Source organism: Rhamphochromis sp. 'chilingali' (assembly GCF_963969265.1).
Source record: "Rhamphochromis sp. 'chilingali' genome assembly, chromosome: 14".
Taxonomy (NCBI): Eukaryota; Metazoa; Chordata; class Actinopteri; order Cichliformes; family Cichlidae; genus Rhamphochromis; species Rhamphochromis sp. 'chilingali'.
The window spans coordinates 33699587-33720292 of record NC_137941.1 but is presented as its reverse complement, the minus strand read 5'-3'; the positions used below and the strand labels follow the sequence as shown (position 1 = coordinate 33720292).

At 40.8% G+C, this 20706-nt stretch overlaps 2 protein-coding genes across 3 annotated transcripts; one reads left to right on the top strand and one right to left on the bottom strand.

The window, feature by feature from the left end:
- Positions 1-232: 232 nt before the first annotated feature.
- Positions 233-3737, top strand: fzd5 (frizzled class receptor 5). Its single transcript, XM_080902043.1, has one exon. It carries the CDS (start codon positions 935-937, stop codon positions 2657-2659), a length of 1725 nt encoding a protein of 574 aa, XP_080758169.1. The 5' UTR covers positions 233-934; the 3' UTR covers positions 2660-3737.
- A 1197-nt stretch (positions 3738-4934) lies between these two features.
- Positions 4935-18869, bottom strand: ccnyl1 (cyclin Y-like 1). 2 transcript variants are annotated; one of them, XM_080902041.1, is made up of 10 exons: positions 17883-18865; positions 16060-16134; positions 15359-15402; positions 14877-14977; positions 14485-14520; positions 14323-14374; positions 13537-13656; positions 12498-12664; positions 9024-9186; positions 4935-8629 (listed from the first exon to the last, which is right to left on the bottom strand). In XM_080902041.1, the coding sequence occupies exons 1-10, from the start codon at positions 18040-18042 to the stop codon at positions 8513-8515; spliced, it is 1035 nt and encodes a 344-aa protein (XP_080758167.1). In that variant the 5' UTR covers positions 18043-18865; the 3' UTR covers positions 4935-8512. The 2 variants fall into 2 exon arrangements, with proteins under 2 accessions (XP_080758167.1, XP_080758168.1); XM_080902042.1 differs by lacking the exons at positions 4935-8629; positions 9024-9186 and adding an exon at positions 9213-11159 and having other exon boundaries at positions 17883-18869.
- Positions 18870-20706: the final 1837 nt, after the last annotated feature.

Here is a 20706-nt window from a genome sequence, read left to right as displayed (position 1 = left end):
GTTTTTATTAAATGGAGTACTTTATACACATAAAAATGTCTAAAAATTGAAAACACATTTCTGTAATAAAAATCGGACACCGTACTGACTTTGCTTGGCAGAAATACCCGATTTTGTTTCATTTCAAGTAAGAAGAAACTCGAAAGGTGTGTTCAAGGAGAAATTGTGACATTTCCGACAGCCTTGAATGCAGCAGACCCTCGGCGCGGTGAGGAGGTGCTGCAGTTTCAAACGGACTTTATTCCGTCCTCGGGCTCAGTGCGCGAGGCTGACACGCGCTGCTGCACTAATAAGTTTTTACCCTGAAGAACATTTGCGGATTATTCTCGTGTTTTATTTCGTTTTCCCTCCTAGAGAAGTGCAACAGGTGCGGCAGAGGGGACACTTTTAAAAGTTTGAAAATAATGCTGCTGACGGAATAAACCAGCCCGAGAGGACACGACAAGTGGATTTTACGCACCGAGCTTCGTGCGCTGGAGACAGCCACACGTTTGTCGTACACCGGAGAACCGCTCTTTGCTCTGTGTTTGTTCACGTTGTCACGGACATTTTCTACTTCATGATGCCACTTTTTCTGGCGTCTGTGAATTATCGGAAGGAAACGGTGTAAAAACAAAAACAAAAAAACAACAACGACAACAACAACAAAATGTTAAATTTAGTGGAACGTGACAGCCGGAGATGAACTTTCTCCGTAATGATTGCAGGAGCTCTGGTGAATGATTGACAGCTGCTCGCAGGATCAACTGGATTTACCGTCAGACTTCAGCTTATGCTTTAACCATTAAGAGGCTGTTTATGTCCAGATTTATTCACCAGAAGAAGAAAGTTCTCAGTCAGGTTTCTGAGATGACCATGCAGTAAAAGGACTCTTGTATTAGATTTCTTCGTTAAATGACTCCAAATGAATCGTTGTGAATTTTAATATTTATTTATGGCATCTACAGTGAGACACATGCCGTGGCCCCTCATAATGCTGCTGCTGCTGCTCCTCCACTCCCCTGGCTTCACATTAGGTGCTTCTAAGGATCTGGTGTGTGAGCCCATAACTGTGCCCATGTGTCGGGGCATTGGTTACAACCTGACCCACATGCCCAATCAGTTTAACCACGACACCCAGGAAGAGGTGGGCCTGGAGGTCCACCAGTTCTGGCCCCTGGTCCGGATCCGCTGCTCCCCGGACTTACTCTTCTTCCTGTGCAGCATGTACACACCAATCTGCCTGCCAGACTACCGCAAGCCGCTCCCACCCTGCCGCTCGGTGTGTGAACGAGCCAAACGGGGCTGCTCGCCTCTCATGAGTCAGTATGGCTTTGAGTGGCCCGAGAGGATGAGCTGTGAGCAGCTGCCACAGCTAGGGGACGAGACCCTGTGCATGGACCAGAACAGCAGCGAGACCACCACCCTGGCTCCCCCGTTCCCCAAGCCCACCCCTAAGGGCAGGACTAGACCGCCGAGCCCCCCGCAGTGCGACAGGGAGTGCCGCTGCAGAGAGCCGCTGATCCCCATCATGAGGGAGTCTCACAGCCTGTATGGCCGGGTCCAGACTGGCCCACAGCTCAACTGCGCCCAGCCCTGCCACCTGCCTTTCTTCTCGCCAGATGAGCACGCCTTTACTAGCTTCTGGGTGGGACTGTGGTCGGTGCTGTGCTTCATCTCCACCTTGACAACCGTTGCCACCTTTCTCATTGACATGGAACGCTTCAAGTACCCAGAGAGGCCCATCATCTTCCTGGCTGCCTGCTACCTCTTTGTCTCCTTGGGTTACATCATCCGGCTGGTGGCAGGTCACGAGCGAGTGGCGTGTGGCGCCAGCGGCGACCACCTGCACATCCTCTATGACACCAACGGCCCCGCTCTCTGCACCCTCGTCTTCTTGCTGGTGTACTTCTTCGGCATGGCCAGCTCCATCTGGTGGGTGGTGCTGTCCTTCACCTGGTTTCTGGCCGCAGGGATGAAGTGGGGCAGCGAGGCCATCGCGGGATACTCACAGTATTTCCACCTCGCCGCTTGGCTCATCCCCAGCGTCAAGACCATCGTGGTGCTGGCTCTCAGCTCTGTGGACGGGGACCCTGTGGCTGGAATCTGCTATGTGGGGAACCAGAGTCTGGAGAATCTGAGGGGATTTGTGCTCGCACCTCTTGTGGTTTACCTCTTCACCGGATCGCTTTTCTTACTCGCCGGCTTTGTTTCTCTGTTCCGCATCAGGAGCATCATCAAGCAAGGTGGCACCAAGACGGACAAACTGGAGCGGCTGATGATTCGCATCGGGCTCTTTACGGTGCTGTACACTGTCCCCGCCACTATTGTGGTGGCCTGCCTGGTGTATGAGCAGCACTACCGGCCTGGCTGGGAGCGAGCTTTGGCCTGCCTCTGCCCGTCCGAACGCCAGCGCTTGGGACTAGGCCCGGACTACGCCGTCTTCATGCTCAAATATTTCATGTGCTTAGTGGTGGGCATCACCTCAGGAGTCTGGATTTGGTCGGGAAAAACTTTAGAGTCCTGGAGGAGGTTTGTGGCTCGATGCTGTCCCTGTTGGCCACAGAAAGCCACCGCTCCACCCTCCATGTACAGTGAGGCCAGTACTGCTTTAACTGGACATACTGGAACTGGGCTGACATCAGGGATCTACCATAAAGCTGTTCCGCCTCATATATGAGCTTTTAAGAGGACTCGTGTACAGCCACATCTCCCAGTATCCAAACACAGACTGGGATTGTGGACATATATCAGAACTGTGAGCTAGAACTGCTTTCCTTGGACGTAGAGCTCAAACCTTTGACTGAACTTGACTGTCACTGAGGAACTAACCTTTGAGTTAAATGGATCCATAATGGAGTCCCACATGCTTCTCCTCATCCTGAGCACTGACAGAGAGAGAGAAAAAAACACATATTTATTTATGTATATATTGTACAAATATTTGGTGTTTAAAAAAAAAAAGATAACATGCCATATATTTAGTTTCTAACCAGCTGATGCCACTGCCACAATCGTAAGTGTAAGACGCCAGAAAAACAAATCAGATTTGAGCTGTATACACTCGTGTATAAATGTGCTGTAGTATGTCAGTGTCTGAGTGAATTGTTTTGTATGGTTACAAACTGAAGGTGGGAAAAGGTCCTTATTATGTTGCTTTTTCCCAAAACCAGAGATGAAATTCTTTGAAAGTCTTTTTCTCATTTTAACTGTCTCGTTAAATCACTAAAGTTTCTGTGGGGGGGAATCTAGTTTTGTTCATGTATTGTGAACCAATGCACAATGTTTATGTTAAAGATACAGGATGAAACTTCAGCCCCATCTGCTGGTTCAAAGGGGACCTGCTCACCCCCCACATCACCCCCAACAGATGAACATTAGACCACAGACCCATCTGAATTTTGTTCGTAGCTGTTGAAAAACATTAATAGCATAAATGACCAATTAATGATTATTCTGTGGTGCCCTGACCTCAGCTCAGTGACCTCTAGAGGTCCTTGGACCTCACTTTGAGAACCACAAAGTGATTTTTATAGCAGTATTTTGCCAGAACAAACAGATGTTAGGGTTAGACTCTGTACAGTAAAGGTCACCTTAGACTCTGGAAAACTGAACTAGCCACGTTTAACAAATAACCAAGACATAGTTTAATCCATAGTTTAAATCTATAGAAGTAAAAAGTAACAATTTAAATTTTCCCAGGTTGTTATTTATCTTGTTCTGTTTGGGATTTGGACTGCTGGATGAAGAAAACAAGCACTTTGTTCAAAAAGAAGATTTTTCAATGTCACAATTTAAAAGCTCTTTTGCTTAATAGTTAATTAACTGAGGAACTTAGAATGTACCTGTATTTTGAGTTTTTCTCATGTAAGTAAGAACCAAACCCTCCTATGTTGAATGGATCTGTGGTCTAATGTAAGTTATCTGTTTGACAACTTGATAAAAACTGACTTTCAGAAGTCACACTCACTGCACGGTGTACAGTTTACCCAGAAAAGTGTGCGTGTGTGGAGGGTGGGGATGGGAAAGAGAGACAGAGAGTGCTAAAGACAACAAAATGAATGACGGTGGACGAGTACAACATGAAATCCGTCTCAGTGCAGAGTGCTGCAGCGCTAATGCAGAACTGACTGGACCTGTGACGTTCTGTAATATTTCCATTCATTGTTGATGGTCATTTGTGTTGTTTAGATTACCGTGTGTCCCACATGCTAGATAGCTCTAATTTATTAGTCTGATGTGTGTGAAGGAAATGATTGTATGAGTGATGATGAATGCCAAAAAAAAGAAATGCTCCTAAAACTGATGTGTAGATTAAAGAGTACATGTTGGGGTTTTTTCAGTTTTTACATTGACAGACCTCCTCAAAGGACGTTGATAAAATACTGTAGATTTTGATTCATGTTGTGGAATTAAAAGTGTTGGATCTTGAACGTTGTGCACTGCTTTTTGACTGTGTATGAAGCCCTAAAACATTAACTGACTGCTGAAGAGTGCGCACGAGAGCGCAAAGTTCAACTAGGAAGAAATTAGTTGTTCAGTAACCTGATTTGGAAGTTCTTGCATTCACTAATAATGGCAGTATAGTGGATGTGTAACCATTTGCTGCCCTGTTTATGACAAATTTGTGGAAATACACAACTATTCTACGAAGTCTCACCTACTTCTTGCAAGAGGGTTTCCTTGAATAGATTGCTGATCTCTTGGAATGTGTTGTCACATTGTAGCACCACCCTACATCGTTAAACGTCACAACAAGACACCTATTCATTCTTCATTCATTCCTTCAGCCAGACATATGTAAATATCAGATGTATGTGAGTAATTGTTACTGATAGCAAGCTGAAAATGCAGCACTTGACCTGAGGGACATTAGAATTTAACAGAAAAATAATGAAGTCCAATGTCAGAATCAGAATCAGAAACTTTATTGTCATTGTCATGAGAACAACGAAATTAAGAATGGTCCCCGATCATTGCATCATCCCTAGCAATATCAAAATATAAATAAAACAATAAAATTCAATAAATAAAATAGATAGAATACTTAAAATACTAATAAGATATAACAGTAAAACATTCACATACATTCCCACACACATGCTTCAGACCGTGCATAGATTAACACAAGAGTGGCGTGATGGACATTTTTTTGTAGTGGCCAATGTGTTGGAAGTAAACCATGTGTGGTTTGATGTGGCTTAGATACAGTGTTACAACAGTATTCAACGTATAATCACGTATAATTTTGGGGGGTGAAAATAACTTTAGAGACAATACAGTTGACGGGAATGTCTGTCTTTAAATAATCCAGGAAGCTATCAGCTGACTAAAAGCAAGATACTGTACTATTGCTATTGTATAAATAAATCTACTATTGTATGAATTCTATCTGTTCACTTTCAATATGCACACAGTCCTGTTACACACACTGAAAGCATTTAGGCATGTAGACATGGTCAAGACCACCTACAGTTTAAAGCAACAGTAACTTCCATAACTGCTCATTACAGCCAAGGTGTGCAGAAGAGCAGCTTTCAACCTTGTAGGAGATGGGCTACACTGGCAGAAGACCACACCAGGTATCACTGCTGTCAGCTAAGAACAGGAAACTGAGGTTATGATTTATATGGATTACCAAAATTGGACAATTGCAAAATTAGGATAGTAGGGTCAGAACATAAACATGAAAGCATGGATCAGTGCTGCCTTGTATAAGAGGTTCAGGCTGCTGGTGGTGTAATAGTGTGAGAAATGTATTTTCTTGGCACACTTTGGGTCCTTTACTGTCAACTGAGCATTGTTTAAATGCTGCAGCCTATCTGAGTATTGCTGATGAGCAAATCCATCTTATCCCACACCACATCACAAAAATCAAATCTCAGAACTGGTTTGTTGAACATCACATCACGGTAATCAAATGGCCTCCACAGTCACTGGATGTCAGTCCAACAGAGCACCTTTGGGATGCGGTGGTACAGGAGATTCACATCATGGATGTTCAGCTGACATCTACAGCAACCCTGTGATGCTGTCATGTCAACATGGACCAAAATTTCTGAAGAATGTTTCCAGCACCTTGTTGAATCTTTGCTATGTGGAATTCAGACAGTTCTAAAGACAAAAGGGTCCAACCTGGTAGTAGTACTTTAGTGTCAAGTGAGTGTATATTGTTATGCCACTGAAAGCAACAAAGGATAGATTCAAAAGATGCATTTAACAAACTTTTGCCTATACTTGCAGTACAGTTAACAGAAATTTGCAGAAAACAAGTGCTTTCATATGATCTTTAGATATTTATGCAATCAGAATGATTTATCTAACTCAACTAAGAAAAACTTGTTTCAATTTCACCACTGACAAAAAGAGCCTCATATATATGTTTACAATTTGAACTGCTTCCTTAAAAAAAAAAAAAAGTAGATAAACTGCTTAAACTGGTTTACAATTCAACCATGTAGCCACACCTGTTTCTCAGTGTACTCCTAGTGCGAAGTATCAGCTCTACTTTGGACTGCTTGCGTTCTGTGTAACGGTTAGAATTAAATCAAAATGTATTTATATAGCACATATTAAAAACAACAAAGTTGACCATAGTGCTTCACAGTCAGTGAAAGCATGAGACAATTAAAACAAAACAATAAGAAAACAGGGCAGGAAACCATAGGTGACAGCAGAACAAGCCAGATAACAGCCAACTAGTTAGAATCAAAAACCAAAGTACAAAGATATGTTTTAAGACATGATTTAAAAGACTGGATAGACTCAGCAGTACGAATATGAACAGGGAGGTTATTCCAGAGTCTGGGTGCTACCGTTGCAAAGGCTCGGTCACACCTAGGTTGTGCTAGGAGCATCTGATTGGATGATCATAAGTGCTCTATTGGGATTGTACAAATGGAGGAGTTCGGAAAGATAGCTGGGCGCCAAATTATTTATAATTTTAAAAGTGAACAAAAGAATTTTAAAATCTACATATTTAACAGGGAGCCAATGTAAGTTGGCTAAAATTGGAGTGATGTGTTCATAGCTTCTAGTACCTGTTAAGAGACGTGCAGCTGCATGTCTGTAAAAACCAAGGAATTACAATAGGAGCGATTCTCTGATTCCCTCACAACTGTGGGCTGTTTTTGATTTAGATATCATAATGCCAGCTAAGGTTAATGAATGGCGCATGTTGTGTTTTTCTAATATTCGGCTATAACACAGTGTTTAAACTGAACTCTGGGAAGTCAGGCTCAATATTCTCAACAATGTTTAGAACTTAGCTGATCATAAAGACACAATATAAAAGACAATAAACCACATTTGTTACATGATTAGTGTTTATTTAAAATACTCCATCTGCAAATGTTTTTTTTTTTCCAATTAAAAACAAGACAAACTTCACAGCTAGAAGCCTACATAGTAAGCAAAAGAGAAGGGGAGCATCCATCAGTTTGTTTTCCCCCTCAGTATCTGTGTAGTGTGTTCCAAACCTTAGGCTGGATGGGTGCTTGGACAAGAACAACACTGGTGATCTGATGGGGGGCGGGGGGTGGGGCGGTGGGAATGAGGATCTAAGGAACTTAATACTGAGGCTGACCTGCATATACCCAACTTCCATATGGAGCCATTAATTTTCAAATACTGATCCAGAGTCAGTAAACAGCCTTGTTTGATCACCCGTGGTATACACAACTTAACACCAAATTGCAAATGGCACTCCTGATTTTCCTGTCACAAAACAGCTGACTGAGAAGACGTCAGCCAGCTCCCACACAGTGATAACAGCTCAGTGTCTTGTAATATGAGACATGGTGGATGTTCAATCCTGATGGACAGAAAAATGTACTCGAAACATATCGACAGTAAACATGTCTGAGTTAGTCGCCACAGTAACTTCTGGTATTAAATCTAATTTACAACAAAGATCATTTTGCATTTTTTTTGTGGCTAAAGGAAAAAAAAGATACATTTGGTGAAAGTTTATATTTATATACTGTTAAGGAATCCCAGGAAATGACCAACCAACATTAACTTGCTATAGCACTCAAGCATGATTTCAATCTTCATTAACAACAACAAAAAAAAACCAAAAAAAACAATTCGCCACATCTGAACAATTAACATTTGCTGGTTTTGGTCTTTCGTGGAATACGGTGACAGTAACAACAAATATAACTCACCACTCTCTTCATCCTTTAAGGCTGCATGAAGTAATTCAAACACTTTTGTAGAAAAGAAAAAAATAGAAACTAAAGTGTATTTCAGACAGATGATGAACTCAATCATTCATGTTCAATGTGTTCTCTCAGAAGTGATAGACATAACAAATAAATAAAGGACTTGTAAAAACAACAGTCAAATGATAATGCTTCAGATAAGGTAAACACCTTTAATTTAACAATCACGCACGTCTACAGCTGTAATGTAAATTACCGTGTGGACAGGTCATACAGTGGCATTTTGTCCTTGCCTGATAACTCTGTGGGTAATGCTTTCTGGGGCTGGCTGTGGGTTAGCTGAACTTTGGAGGTCAGAGGGCAGCAGTCTATGAGAGCACAGCATTGCAGCGTCGTATACCTATCAGGTTGTCTGCGCTGAGAGATCGCCTCATTGTGGCTCGACTGAGGTCCTTGTACTTGTCTTCACATAGTCTTGAAATGGCCTGGAGGAGCATTATCAAAGCACAATTACTCAAAAGTCACACACAGATGGACTAGATCATTTTGATTTAACCAGGTGGTTTGAATTAAAGGTATCTAATGATTAGTAAATGATAAAACAGCCTTTGTTGCACTTTAAAAATCCAGGTCATGAGCAAAAAAGCTACATAAGAAATTTCTCAGACTGTTTTCAGAGGGTGGTTCTTCCTACTGTACTAATCACTAACACTTTTATTAGTTCAATTAAATCCTGCTTGTAAATGCCATAGAAACAGTTGCCAAAATAAACAGCCTTTAACTTGAGAATACAGAGTATCTACCAGCAACTCCTAATCCGAGGCAGCGTTAGATGAGTATTACAGACGGATGTTCTGTAGTCTCTGGAAGGAAGCTTACCTCTAGTTTCTGGGCACGCTGGTTGTTGAGGGGTTCCAGAGGGAAACTGAGGTTGTTGTCATCGGCCAGCTGTCGCAGGTCAAAGTAGTACTTGGCGTAGACGCTGGCCGGCACATTGATGTTAAATTGCAGAAGTTCCAGGAAGTGGCGCTCCATCTCATTCCTAGAGATCAGGAAGACACCTTAGGGTTATTCCCAACAGTCAAAACCTGGGACGTAATTTGGACTGTAAGGTATGAGTGTGTGTAAAAAATAGAGCCCATTTTTTCCCTAGGAAAGAACAGCCTAGTCACCCAGTCTCAAAGTTAAAAAAAAATAATTGCATTTTACATAATTTGTGACACAGTAGGAGACATTTGAAAAGATTTATCAGAATCACACTTGTTTTTGCAACCTGCTTTTTGAAACTTCAAGCGGCTGGTTATGGATAGAGGTGGGCGTACCGATTCAAATATTAATAGTACTGTTGCTATTGCTGGTGGTTTTGGTATTGAATAGATACTCTGTGTCGCTTAAGTTCAGTATGTATCAACTGAATTGAGTTTTTTTATTTATTTATTTTTTTTATTGTAATATAATAAAGAAAAACAAAATCACAACTTATTAACCATGACAAATGTCTATTTTTTGTGTGGACTATCATGTTTATGTTATTTGTAGACTATAGCACATCTAAACAGCAGAAGCTGACAGAGGTGCTTTAAAGACAGACACATTTAAAATTCATGAAAAACTTCAGTGTGTTGTTGTTTTGATTTTTTTAATTATTGTGAAAACTGAAAATCTGTTATTTAGTGATCATTACAATTATGTTGAGAATTCACAAAAATGATGATGATTCATCCCAGAACTCATGACACGGTCTCTTCATTACATAAGCTGCCTTTATTGTATTATTGCAGCATGGTAGCACGGTGGTTAGCACTGTTGCCGCACAGCATGAAGTGAGTTCAATTCCACCATCATGCCGGGGTCTTTCTGTGTGGAGTTTGCATGTTCTCCCCGGGTACTCCGGCTTCCTCCCACCATCCAAAGACATGCAGCTTATGGGGATGGGTTAATTGATTAATCCACATTGCCCATAGGTGTGAATGTGAGTGCGAATGGTTGTCTGTGTCTATATGTGTTAGCCCTGCGGCAGACTGGCAGCCTGTCCAGGGTGTACCCTGCCTCTCGCCCTATGACAGCTGGGATAGGCTCCAGCGCCCCCCGCGACCCTGAAAAGGATAAGTGGAAGCGGATGGATGGATGGTACTGGCCCTGTATTTAGATGGTATCGGATCAATATTAAAATTTGCAGTATCACACAGCACTAGTTGTTGCGACAGCCTTGATTAGTAGCAGGTGGATGAGTAATATTTTGAAGTAAATAGTCAACTACAGTTGTGCATTAAGGGAATATTTAGCTTAGACAATTTCTCCTGCAAGCACAACATATGAAAGTTCCTAGTATACAATATCTTTTTAGTGAAAAGCCACTGTAAACTAATCCCCCAAAACAACCACTGCAAAAGTTCCTTTTTGTACTTGTTCACAGAAAAGGGGACCAGGGTCCAACTGACAGGTAAGAAACAACTTCTCAACAAGACATTTTGATGAGTTCTGCTCGTTTAGCAAGCAGCAGTGAAGACGACACGATTTGAAGAAACAAAAGCAGACAGGACAAACCTCTCTCTACACAAACTTTTATATTCAGTCGCTTTCAGCTTTAAAACTCATCTCTCAGAAGATGGAATCTGATATATCTTTATAAAGGGCTCACACTCACACGTGGGTAATCAGACATCCAGGCACTTAGCTGGAGTATCGCAGCTCATCCTTTTCAAGACTACAACCTCCATCATCCTTCCTCATCATCACAGTCACGAGTAAAATCTAAGGGAGGTGGTCGCCAAGGAGACAGCATCCAGGATGCTTTGTTGGTCAGCAAAGGTGGTGAGAGCGAGTGTGTGAGTGTGTGTGTGATGTCTGGTCTCCCGGGGCAACTAATGGAGCGGGCGAGAGCCAGGACCATTATGTAGAAGCAGTGAGAGCACTTGAGACCCTCCTCTCCACTTCTCTCCGTCTCTGTTTCTCTCTCTCCCTCTACTCCTCTTCCCATCCCTCCATCCAGACCGGGCCGGGATCACAAAGACACTTCAGAGGAAGCAATGAAAACAGGGCACAGACAGGGTAGGTCAGACGTATGAGAGGGATGGGGGCTCGCAGAGAGAGCGCACACGCATCTTTCCAAATCACAAAAAAACAAGGAGGCACTTTCGACCTCTTTCACAAACACACGCATATGAGCGCGCACACACACGAAAAGCAATTGTAGGAAATAAAGCCTGGGTCTTCCAAGTGCAGCCTCTCGACTCTTATAGCCTGACAGACAGCACAGATTGCTGTGGCTTCTCTCCATCCCCGTATTTCATCTGTCTGCTTTAAGTGCATCCTTGTTGATGTATTCCTTTTATTTATTTATTTATTTATTGGTGATGATGGTAGTGGGGCGGATTGAGCATTATTAACAAACAAATTTCCTAGCTGGACAGCAAAAAACAAATAAATAAATTATTAAATCAACACATTTCTTCATTTTCTCATTGCATGTGCGTTTCCTGGAGCTTTCCCCACCTGAACATGCCAACAACCCACATTTTGGCACCCCAGAGTTCACCAAGAACAAACCCAAACAAGTACCCAATAAAGATTTTGGGTACTTGTATGTTCTCTCAACCTCTCAAACAGACCTGAGGATATCTGGAACAATGTTGATTCAGTGACAGCGGCATCTCTTTCCAAACCCAAAGGGGGAAATCAGCTTTGTACACAGGCTGAGTGCCACGGCCTTAGGAGGTGCTAAATGGGGACGGTGCTCTTCTTCCTAGCTGAATTTATCAAACACTTTCTTTCAAATTTAAGTGAAATGTCACAATTATGTTTCAGAAGCGATGTTCTGAAATTGTGCATCATATTCAAGCTTCTACCCACATCTTCTCTGGCTTTTCATTCCACTTACAAGTGCTTGAAACAGCTATTACCACATTTCATTTCTAGCATGTCTGCTAGCAAACTAGTTTTGACTGAATGCACTCTGATCGTGGTGCTTCACACGGGCCTGCAAGATACCAGTACAGCAGAATGAAAAGACTGTTTGGTTCCACAGTCGGTATGCTGTTTGATCAGTCAGCACCAGCAAAACAAGGATTTCCTTGATAAATTCACTCCTTCATTTGAATTGTTGTTATTCTAAACCCTTGAGTAAGATTTGCCTTGATATGTGTACTTAAAGCACTAAATCTGCTTTACATTCTTGGTAATATTTGACATTACTATTTTAACATGTATTTTCTGAACAAGTTGATTGATCTTCTCTACAGAAATTAGACTTCACCAAGGATGTGATTATATTAACAGGAAACAGGTTACTAAATCCAGTGGTTCTTTTACAGTCACCATGTTCTCATTTTTCAGATCACTTGTACAACTTACATGTCCTCCACAGTGATGTCTTTTAGGATCTGGCAGTAGTCGACATTCCACACAGCTTGGTCATCCCAGACTTTAGAAGCCAGTAAGATGGCTCCCAGGACAATACGCTTCCAGTTGGCGGGGCAGATATCAAGCTCAGCGTAGGTCAGCAGGCGCTCCAGGTACACCTTGAGGACGAAGAATGTTAAAAGCTTCAGAGGTTTTAATAATTCCTTTGCTAGTTCACTACAATTAGTCAGGAACAATAGTCTGGTTGTGTGTGTATCTGTACTGAGCAAAATCCCTATATGCACCTTCCAGACTACTTTTACAGTATGTAACCACACTGTATTTCTGTTCTAATAACAATGATTATGAGACAAGCCAACAGCCACAACAGCACCACTGCAAAACTACAAAGATGTGTTGTTGTTTTTTTGCCATTTTGAAAACAGAATACTGAGTTTTCATTTTTGCAACAGCTGAAAATAATAAATAAGCAAAACACTACTTTCCAAAATACCCAGTCTGTAGGATGATATAAACTGAAAGTAAATATAGGGATTGAGCTAGAAAAATTCGAGAATCCTACTCTGACAGCTCTGACTTAAGAGTGTCTTTTGTCTTCATACTGACGATCAACTGTCATTTCTGCTATTTGGGAAAACAGCATAAATGCAGGCGTTCACTGCCATCTGGTGGCCATTTAATACAACATCAAAGTACTCAACAACAAAAACCTCCACAGCTGTGTTCATGTCACTCAGGTTATCTTCAGTACAGACAAACACGATGCTGAGCACAACTTGAATTAATATCCACTTGGTGATCTTTGTGTGTATGATTAAATTCTGATACTGTAGAAGTACACCATGGCATGAGCTCCATCCAAAAAAACAAAACAAAACAAAACAAAAAACAAACCCAGACAGAAATCAAAAACAATATAAAAAAAGGAAAAAGAATTAAAACATTATAAACACACTGGGTGAAATCAAATATGCAGTGTGCAATGCAATTACTGTTGTAAATGTGATCAATAAATCAAGACACCACTTACAAGAGTGACAATGGCACATTCTGCAGTCAGCTGTGCAGCACTGAACAGTGTCCTGACGAAGCGGTAGATCAGTTTGTGTTCTGGGTCTACATATGCGTAGTCATCAGGCACCGGCTCTCTCTGCATGAGGTGAAAAATACACACTTGTCTGACAGAAGCAACAAAGGTCTAACAACAATCAGGTCACATTTGTTTGTTTGGGGTTATTTTTTTTGTAGCTCAGTAATTCATCTGAAAGTCTGGAGCCAAAAGCTGTGTGGAAACGCACCACAAAAAGCTGGATGTGTCAGGCATGATGCAATGATTACATTCTTAAGTATAGAAAATTGATTGGTGAAAAAGAAGCTGTACCATTTAGCTGCTGAAATCCATTATTAATGGAAACTGTAGAATAAGTTTAACAGTGAAATTTCTTTATTTTCCACTACGATAACTTCAGCTCTGCCAAAAGCACGCTGTAAGGCAGTGAAAAGAAACCACTTCTGCATCTTTATCGCAAATCTACAACTGAATGGAAGTCATTAATGCAGACCGCAAGAGAGGATGTTTTTCTTCCTCATTATGGGTTCTTTTTAAAACAGTGATTCACATCCCTTTTGTGAAGCATCACAACTCTTAATAACTTGTGAAGTTTCTAGAAAAACGTGGCCCAAAGAAGACCGGTGGGCAGAGTGCCTACACATGTAAATGTGATGGGTCTTCATACTGACTCACATCAACATGAACGATGTGAGTCTACCACCATTATTGAGCTGGAGAGCTGGTTAATTTCATTAACATGCTCACCGACAAGGGGTGCAACTTCTCATCAAAGATGTCCAGTGACCTGTCCGAGTCCCTACAGCACAAGCAATACATCAGTCAATATACTTCACAGGCACACTAGTTTTAATAAAATAATCTGCCAAAAGTTACACGATAGTAATCAAATCCAACATTTACACATACCTGTTTTTGATGTGGTAGTATATTGCTAAAGTGACACTGAAAGAGAAAGAAAACCCCCCGATTAGTTTAATAGCTACAACCTCAGTGTGACACTAGCATCGTGTGTGCATGTGTATTAGAGCTTATAGTGTGACAAAATATCTGACACATTCAGCGAGAAGGCTTCATTTAATCACACTCAGATAATCCTGATATAATGATCCACATTCACTGGATTAATGTCACTACAGATTATTGTCCTAAACGAGGGGAAACAACATGAGCTTTAGTCACGCATCTGTTTTCTAACACTCCAGGATTACTATGCTCTGATGTAACAGGACTTTGTTTTGAGGGAGGGACCTTTGGACAACACAGCCCTGTGTGTTTGTGTTTCTGAGAGACATTCTCACCATTTGATTGTGCTTTTGAGGTTTGGCTGGCTGACGGTGCTGTCGTCTATGAAGATGGTTGAACAGGAGCTGTATTTCTTTGAGAGTGGACCAGGGGACACCTTCACACATTTAAAAAAAACAAAAAAATACAACACACAATTAACTGGTGTTCAGGGGACAGACGGTCACGCATGCTTCCTACATTTCCAATTTTTTGAAAGTTCTGTGTTATAATTGTTTTGTTTTAACAATATTTGTGGATCATCTTTGTTTAAATGTTTTCCTCGCTGAAAGTGATTCATTCACTGGCAATAAACGCAAATGAAGCCCTCTACAATATGAAATGTACAAGCTAATAGCCCATAAATTAAGTTCATAAGTTCCATTTAATTAGTTATATTAAAGTCACCATTAGGATATTAAAAACCAAGCTTAGTGTGATTGATTTTTTTTTTAAATATTAAAAGCAAAAATTTAATGTAAATTTTCAAAACACTTACATGACTGACATGGTTTATGTGGTTGCTTTTCCTCTTGTCTCGTACTGCAAAAGAATTAAAATGTTCAACAAAGACTAAAAGCAGCATCAATCACAGAAGACTAATTGTAATACCACAGCACTTAACAGCCTTTTCACACTCAAGAATCATGTAAAATAAATTATAGTTAGAAGAGTTTATTTACATTTGTTTAGATATTTTTCTGTAAATATAATACCATATATACTTATTCAACTATGTCTTGGACACATAACTCATAATGCATAGGTTAGCAAACCATTAAAAGTGATTTATTTTGTATTTTCCTTATAAAATTCTAAAAATCTTCTGAGACCCTTTCAAGTAATCGCCAACTTGGTTTTTTAAATGATACATCTTAGTCTTAAACTCTACAGTAAGAAAGTGATGAATTTTTAAAAGACACTTATGTATCTGCAGAGCAGCAGCTATAACAATAGGATCTATAACTAAGGTCTCAGCCAGGATAGAGTGTTGTAATTTCACCCAACAGTTACCGGTGCTGTTCTCTGAGGGTGTAGCCGATCATCTCACAACTAGGGGAGCTGGCAGGTTAAAGACCACTGAATTTCAAACATTTGCTCAAGTGAAAAGATGTGTGCATGTTTTCTGTTAACTGGGATTTAGATGAAGACAGTTTGTGTGAATCACTGCTGTGTGAGTGTCATGTTATGATTGCTCACCGTCTGTCTGGGACTTGCTAAGGAAGATGGTGCTTGCTCGGGCGTGGTCCGATGGATTAGACTCCAAGGCCAGCTCTGATACAACAAAAGGAAGAAAAGCATTTAAATGTTCATTATTAGTGGCTGGTGTGAAGCATTTAGCTCCTGTTTCTGCATTAATAAAGAAAGAAAAGAAAAACCATAAAGTTGTGAGCTAACAAAACCATCAAACACTTATAAGATCACACAGTGTATTTATGTAAATCATCATCATAAATAGTGGAGAATAATGTAATAAAGACAGTCTTTTAATTGTTTAAAGACAAACAAGACATGAAGCTCAGAACAGATTAGAGAGACTGGGAACCTGTTTGTGCTTATGTGTTGGAGGTTTAAAGCCTCCAACACATCTGACTTAGAAGAACTAAATGTAATCGTGTTGCCTGACAGGTGGATTGTGTGCAAAATTTCAATTAAAGCATTACAATTACAATGACCTTTACTCCTTAAATCCAATTTGCCCGAGTACTATTAGCAAATGCAACGGCATTACTGTCCAATTACTTTTTCAATTTACTGTGCAAATACAGAGACTATCAAGGACACAAGCACTATGTTAAAACTTTTCACTACATTTAAAACAAAACCTCTGGTTTTCAAAACAACTTAGACATTAAACAGAGCACAAGTGTCATTAGTTTGATTTGCTGGCACTGGTTCATAGACGTCCACAACTTAGAAATCCATTTTCTCCAAATTCATGCAGACGGCACATTACATAAAATACAAGGGATTAGGTGATAGAAGCATTTGTTAAGGGAGTACCATAAGGAATGCACGACAGATTGCTGGCCTGTTTCCCCCCTCCCACTTTCACCCTGCCAACAGCTGGTTTCACAAACTGCACTCACAACTGTCCATAACCTCATAAATGGAATAAACTGTGCAAGCTGGGGAATCAATAAAGAGTGGCGACATAAGGACTGAGCTTGGCTCTACATCACACAGAAATATCTGAGATACTTTCCTGATCGGGGTCTGTACCACAGCATGAAATTACAGTGTGGGCATCAAAACTAAGAGGGGTACAACACTTAATATGTACTTTTTATTCTGTAACATTGTGTTCAACCACTACCTGCTTAAAGACACATTAAGATGAAGTTATTTCCTAAGGAATATGTAAATTTCATGCGTGAACATAAAAATGTCATGCAAAAAAAGAAAATACTAAACACAGTTGCCATTTGGGTTTGTTTTTGTGTGTGTGTGTGTCTCAGTTTCTTTATTTTTACCTTTTCAAGTTTCCCCACACAGTAGATTGCAGAAATTGATTCTAAGTAACCAAGATATCAAAAAGCTTGTTTTCACATTTGATGTCTAACTTTTGTATGTAATGCCAATTTGATCAATATAATGCAGTGGATAAATGGTGCCAAGAATGTCCTAATTAAAAAGGCCAGTTTTACCACTGGCATGGTAATAAATACAAAGAAGGTGTAACTAGGCAATAACCAAAGTGGGTGTGGTGTGTGCATGTTGTGAAACACTATTATTACTTAGTTCTTGGATGATCTTTCGCTTTCGATTCATCCCGTGGGTCAATATTAACAGAAGTTTGTGCATACATGATGTAGCCTGTATACAGTCATCAAAGTTTGCGTGTGTGCTTGGGAGTCACACAAAGATCATTCTGCTCTGTGCCAGTGGGTGGATTAGGATGAGCCTCCCTGTAAACAAACACATATGGGTGTAGTGTTTCACAGGCCCAGATACTGAAAAGTGAAACGGGGGTTAAAGCTATAAAGGAATCGTTAAGTGCTGGATGTCTGGCAGGCTCTTACCATCAGGGACCTCTCTGTCGCTTATGTGCTGCAGGTAGGGCACAGTGTCGTCGCTCACTTCGGTGCTGGTCTGGAACTCCTCCAGCCGCTCTGCCGGCAGTCTCGATGGCAGTTTGGGGCTCGACTCCGGAGACACGCAGCATGACACCGTATTCCCCATTCCAAACTGAGCGGAAGCTTCACACGATAGCAGCCAAATCCAAGTAGTGCAAATATATATAGCTAGCTGAGGTTAGCCTCCCTCGGCCTCATAAACATTACCAGGCTGCACTCAGTACAAGCACATTATCTTTGCGTCCTAAAACGCCGCTCTCCACCAATTCCCAGGAACTGCATTCCTGTCCATTTGTGGCTAAGTAGAGCAGCAGCCGGAGACCAAACAGCCAAAAGCTTTGCCTTTTAGTGGAAAGTCAGACTGGGCGTATGTAACAGTCGATATATTCTCGTCCTAACAAAAGCCGCTCTTAGTTTAAAGCAGCTGGTCCATTCATTCATTCAACATGCCAGAGTTTCGATGCTAAGTAGCCAACTAGCATTATAGCATGTTAGCTAACTAGTTAGCTCGGTTCGTTAACTTTTCTCTGCTCCTCATCAATTCAACTTTGTGGTACCAAGTAAATAAAACAGTCTCTTCAAAATGACCGTGTTACGTCTTCAAAATGTCACATTCCAGCAGACATATTTTACGAGACTTTCCGAGCAATCCCAGAGATGCCCTCTTGCAACTGAGCCCAGTGTGTCGACAAATCCAGTTCGAGGCTTTTGCGGCCTTCTTTGGAAAACAAAGAAAAAAAGGATAAAATTCTAAAAGACTAGCCAAGAAATTATCAATGGAGTTGCACTGACAAAGTCTTCTTCCGGTCCATCGTTAGACAACCAACTCTATTCACAATTCCGGACACCCCCATTTGAGTCTCCTCCCTGTCAGATTTGTGCCGTAGGTAGACGCCACTGCCACCATCTGTTGCCGGAGCTCCCAAACGGACAAGCCTTGGCACTGAACGTGGTAAGCCCGCCCACCTCGGAATTCCATGCATTACTATTGGCTAATAAATCAATGGGCGAGCATTTAAACCCTGCTAATTGGTTGTGAAGGCTGTCTATCAAAGAAGATTTAAACTCATGAAATGTAATTACAACGCTCCTATTTTTGTATCGTCACTGATCCACACCCTTTTTTGACAGTGAAAACCGAAGCCCATCCTCTATTGCACTACCTGTCACTCAGTGCATCTTTTGTTATTCAAACAACGCAATAAATTTGGATAGGCAAGCAGGGACTGTAAGTCAGGTGGTATATTTTTTTAACATGCTACATTTGTTAAATCTTAATTCATTAAACAAATAAGAATGGCTGTTTAATTAAATGTGAAGCCTAAGAGTGAGAGGAAGATTTACTACTACTACTACTACTACTACTACTACTACTGTGTACAGCGACCTTGAGTGTTTTGAAAGGCGCTTTCAAATAAAATGTATTATTATTATTATTATTATTATTTAGGGATAAAAAAAACCCACAAAGCCCTGACAAATATTTAAAGATGAATCCGTGAGCTGATGATAGATTTCCTTACAGGCCACTGAAAACCAGTGTCAGACAGTTTTTATTAAAATGTGGCAGCTCAGACAGAACTTAAATTCACATTCTCTGGTTTCAGAAACAGGATTCCTGACTCCTCTTCCTTCTCACTCTTGGCTGTATGTGATGAAGCAGGGAAATCACAGATTGTATTAAAATTTTGCTCAATGATTAAATAAGCAAATGACATAAATCATACACTAGTGTCAATCTGCCAGCAGTATGTGTGTGTATGTTGAATATTTTAATGTGTAAACATGAAATTCTAAGTACAAACAAAGAAAGCATGTCAGTCATCCAACCCTATTTTTGCAAGTTCATGCTGGAGACTAAAAAACATACTTCAGCAGACTTCAACTACTTTTTAAGTAAATACCCAATATACTTGAATTTACTTATAAATGGGAAATGGACTGGTACCTATAAGCATCTTTCTCCTCAGTTTTAAGTGCTCAAAACCCTTTCATTCTCATTCACCCAATTACACACAGTTATACAGTATTTCTTTTCCCAAATCTATACTTAAGCACTTATATCCAGAGATGGGCAGTAACGCGTTACTTGTAACTTTAAAGTAAAGTAAGGGATTACTATTGCAAAAACGGTAATTAGATTACCATTACTTTCCCGTAGGAACACTGCGTTACTAAAACCGTGATTTTTTGCGAGAATGTCTCACGACAGTGACGTAAGCGAGTGCACCGTTAGTGACAACAGCTGTGTGCGGATCAACAATGGATCATATATCGATTGTGGGAGAGAGTATGAGCGTGCAGCGTTTAAAGCGTGGAAGTACTGACCTTACTTTGAGTTTGATTCCATAAAAAGTGACAAAAACATTAGCGTCCATCGTGCGTGGGAAGAAAACTTCTTTTTACAGCGAAAAAAACCCCCTAAACTTCCAAGCAAGTACCGAGTGCGCTACTACGTAATGGGAAACTCACAGAGAAAGTCCCGGATTCTTCAACTGACCGCTGTGGCACACCTGCACCAGGGTAAACCTCCGCCTACCGCGGTGCTGCTTAATAGGTGAAAATAGAGCAACAGGACCGCTGAGTCTTTGACTTTATTTATGTTCTGCTGTGTTTTACTTGCATCTATTTGAAAGACTGAGTGTAAACACAAAAAATATTTTATTTTATGTGCTGGAATGTGCAGAAAATAGGTTTAAATGTTAAACTAATTTCTTCCAGTCAGAGAATGTTGCATAGCCTATAATTACATTTTTGCTTGATGCATAAA

Bases quoted from the DNA above. Each gene is read 5' to 3' on its own strand.
- fzd5 (XM_080902043.1), top strand. From the start codon at position 935: ATGGCATCTACAGTGAGACACATGCCGTGGCCCCTCATAATGCTGCTG.
- ccnyl1 (XM_080902041.1), bottom strand. From the start codon at position 18,042: ATGGGGAATACGGTGTCATGCTGCGTGTCTCCGGAGTCGAGCCCCAAA. The intron at 14,375-14,484 runs GTATGTGTAAAT...CTTGTGCTGTAG, and splicing joins TACTACCACATCAAAAACAG to GGACTCGGACAGGTCACTGG. The intron at 13,657-14,322 runs GTGAGCATGTTA...CACCTCATGCAG, and splicing joins AGAAGTTGCACCCCTTGTCG to AGAGAGCCGGTGCCTGATGA.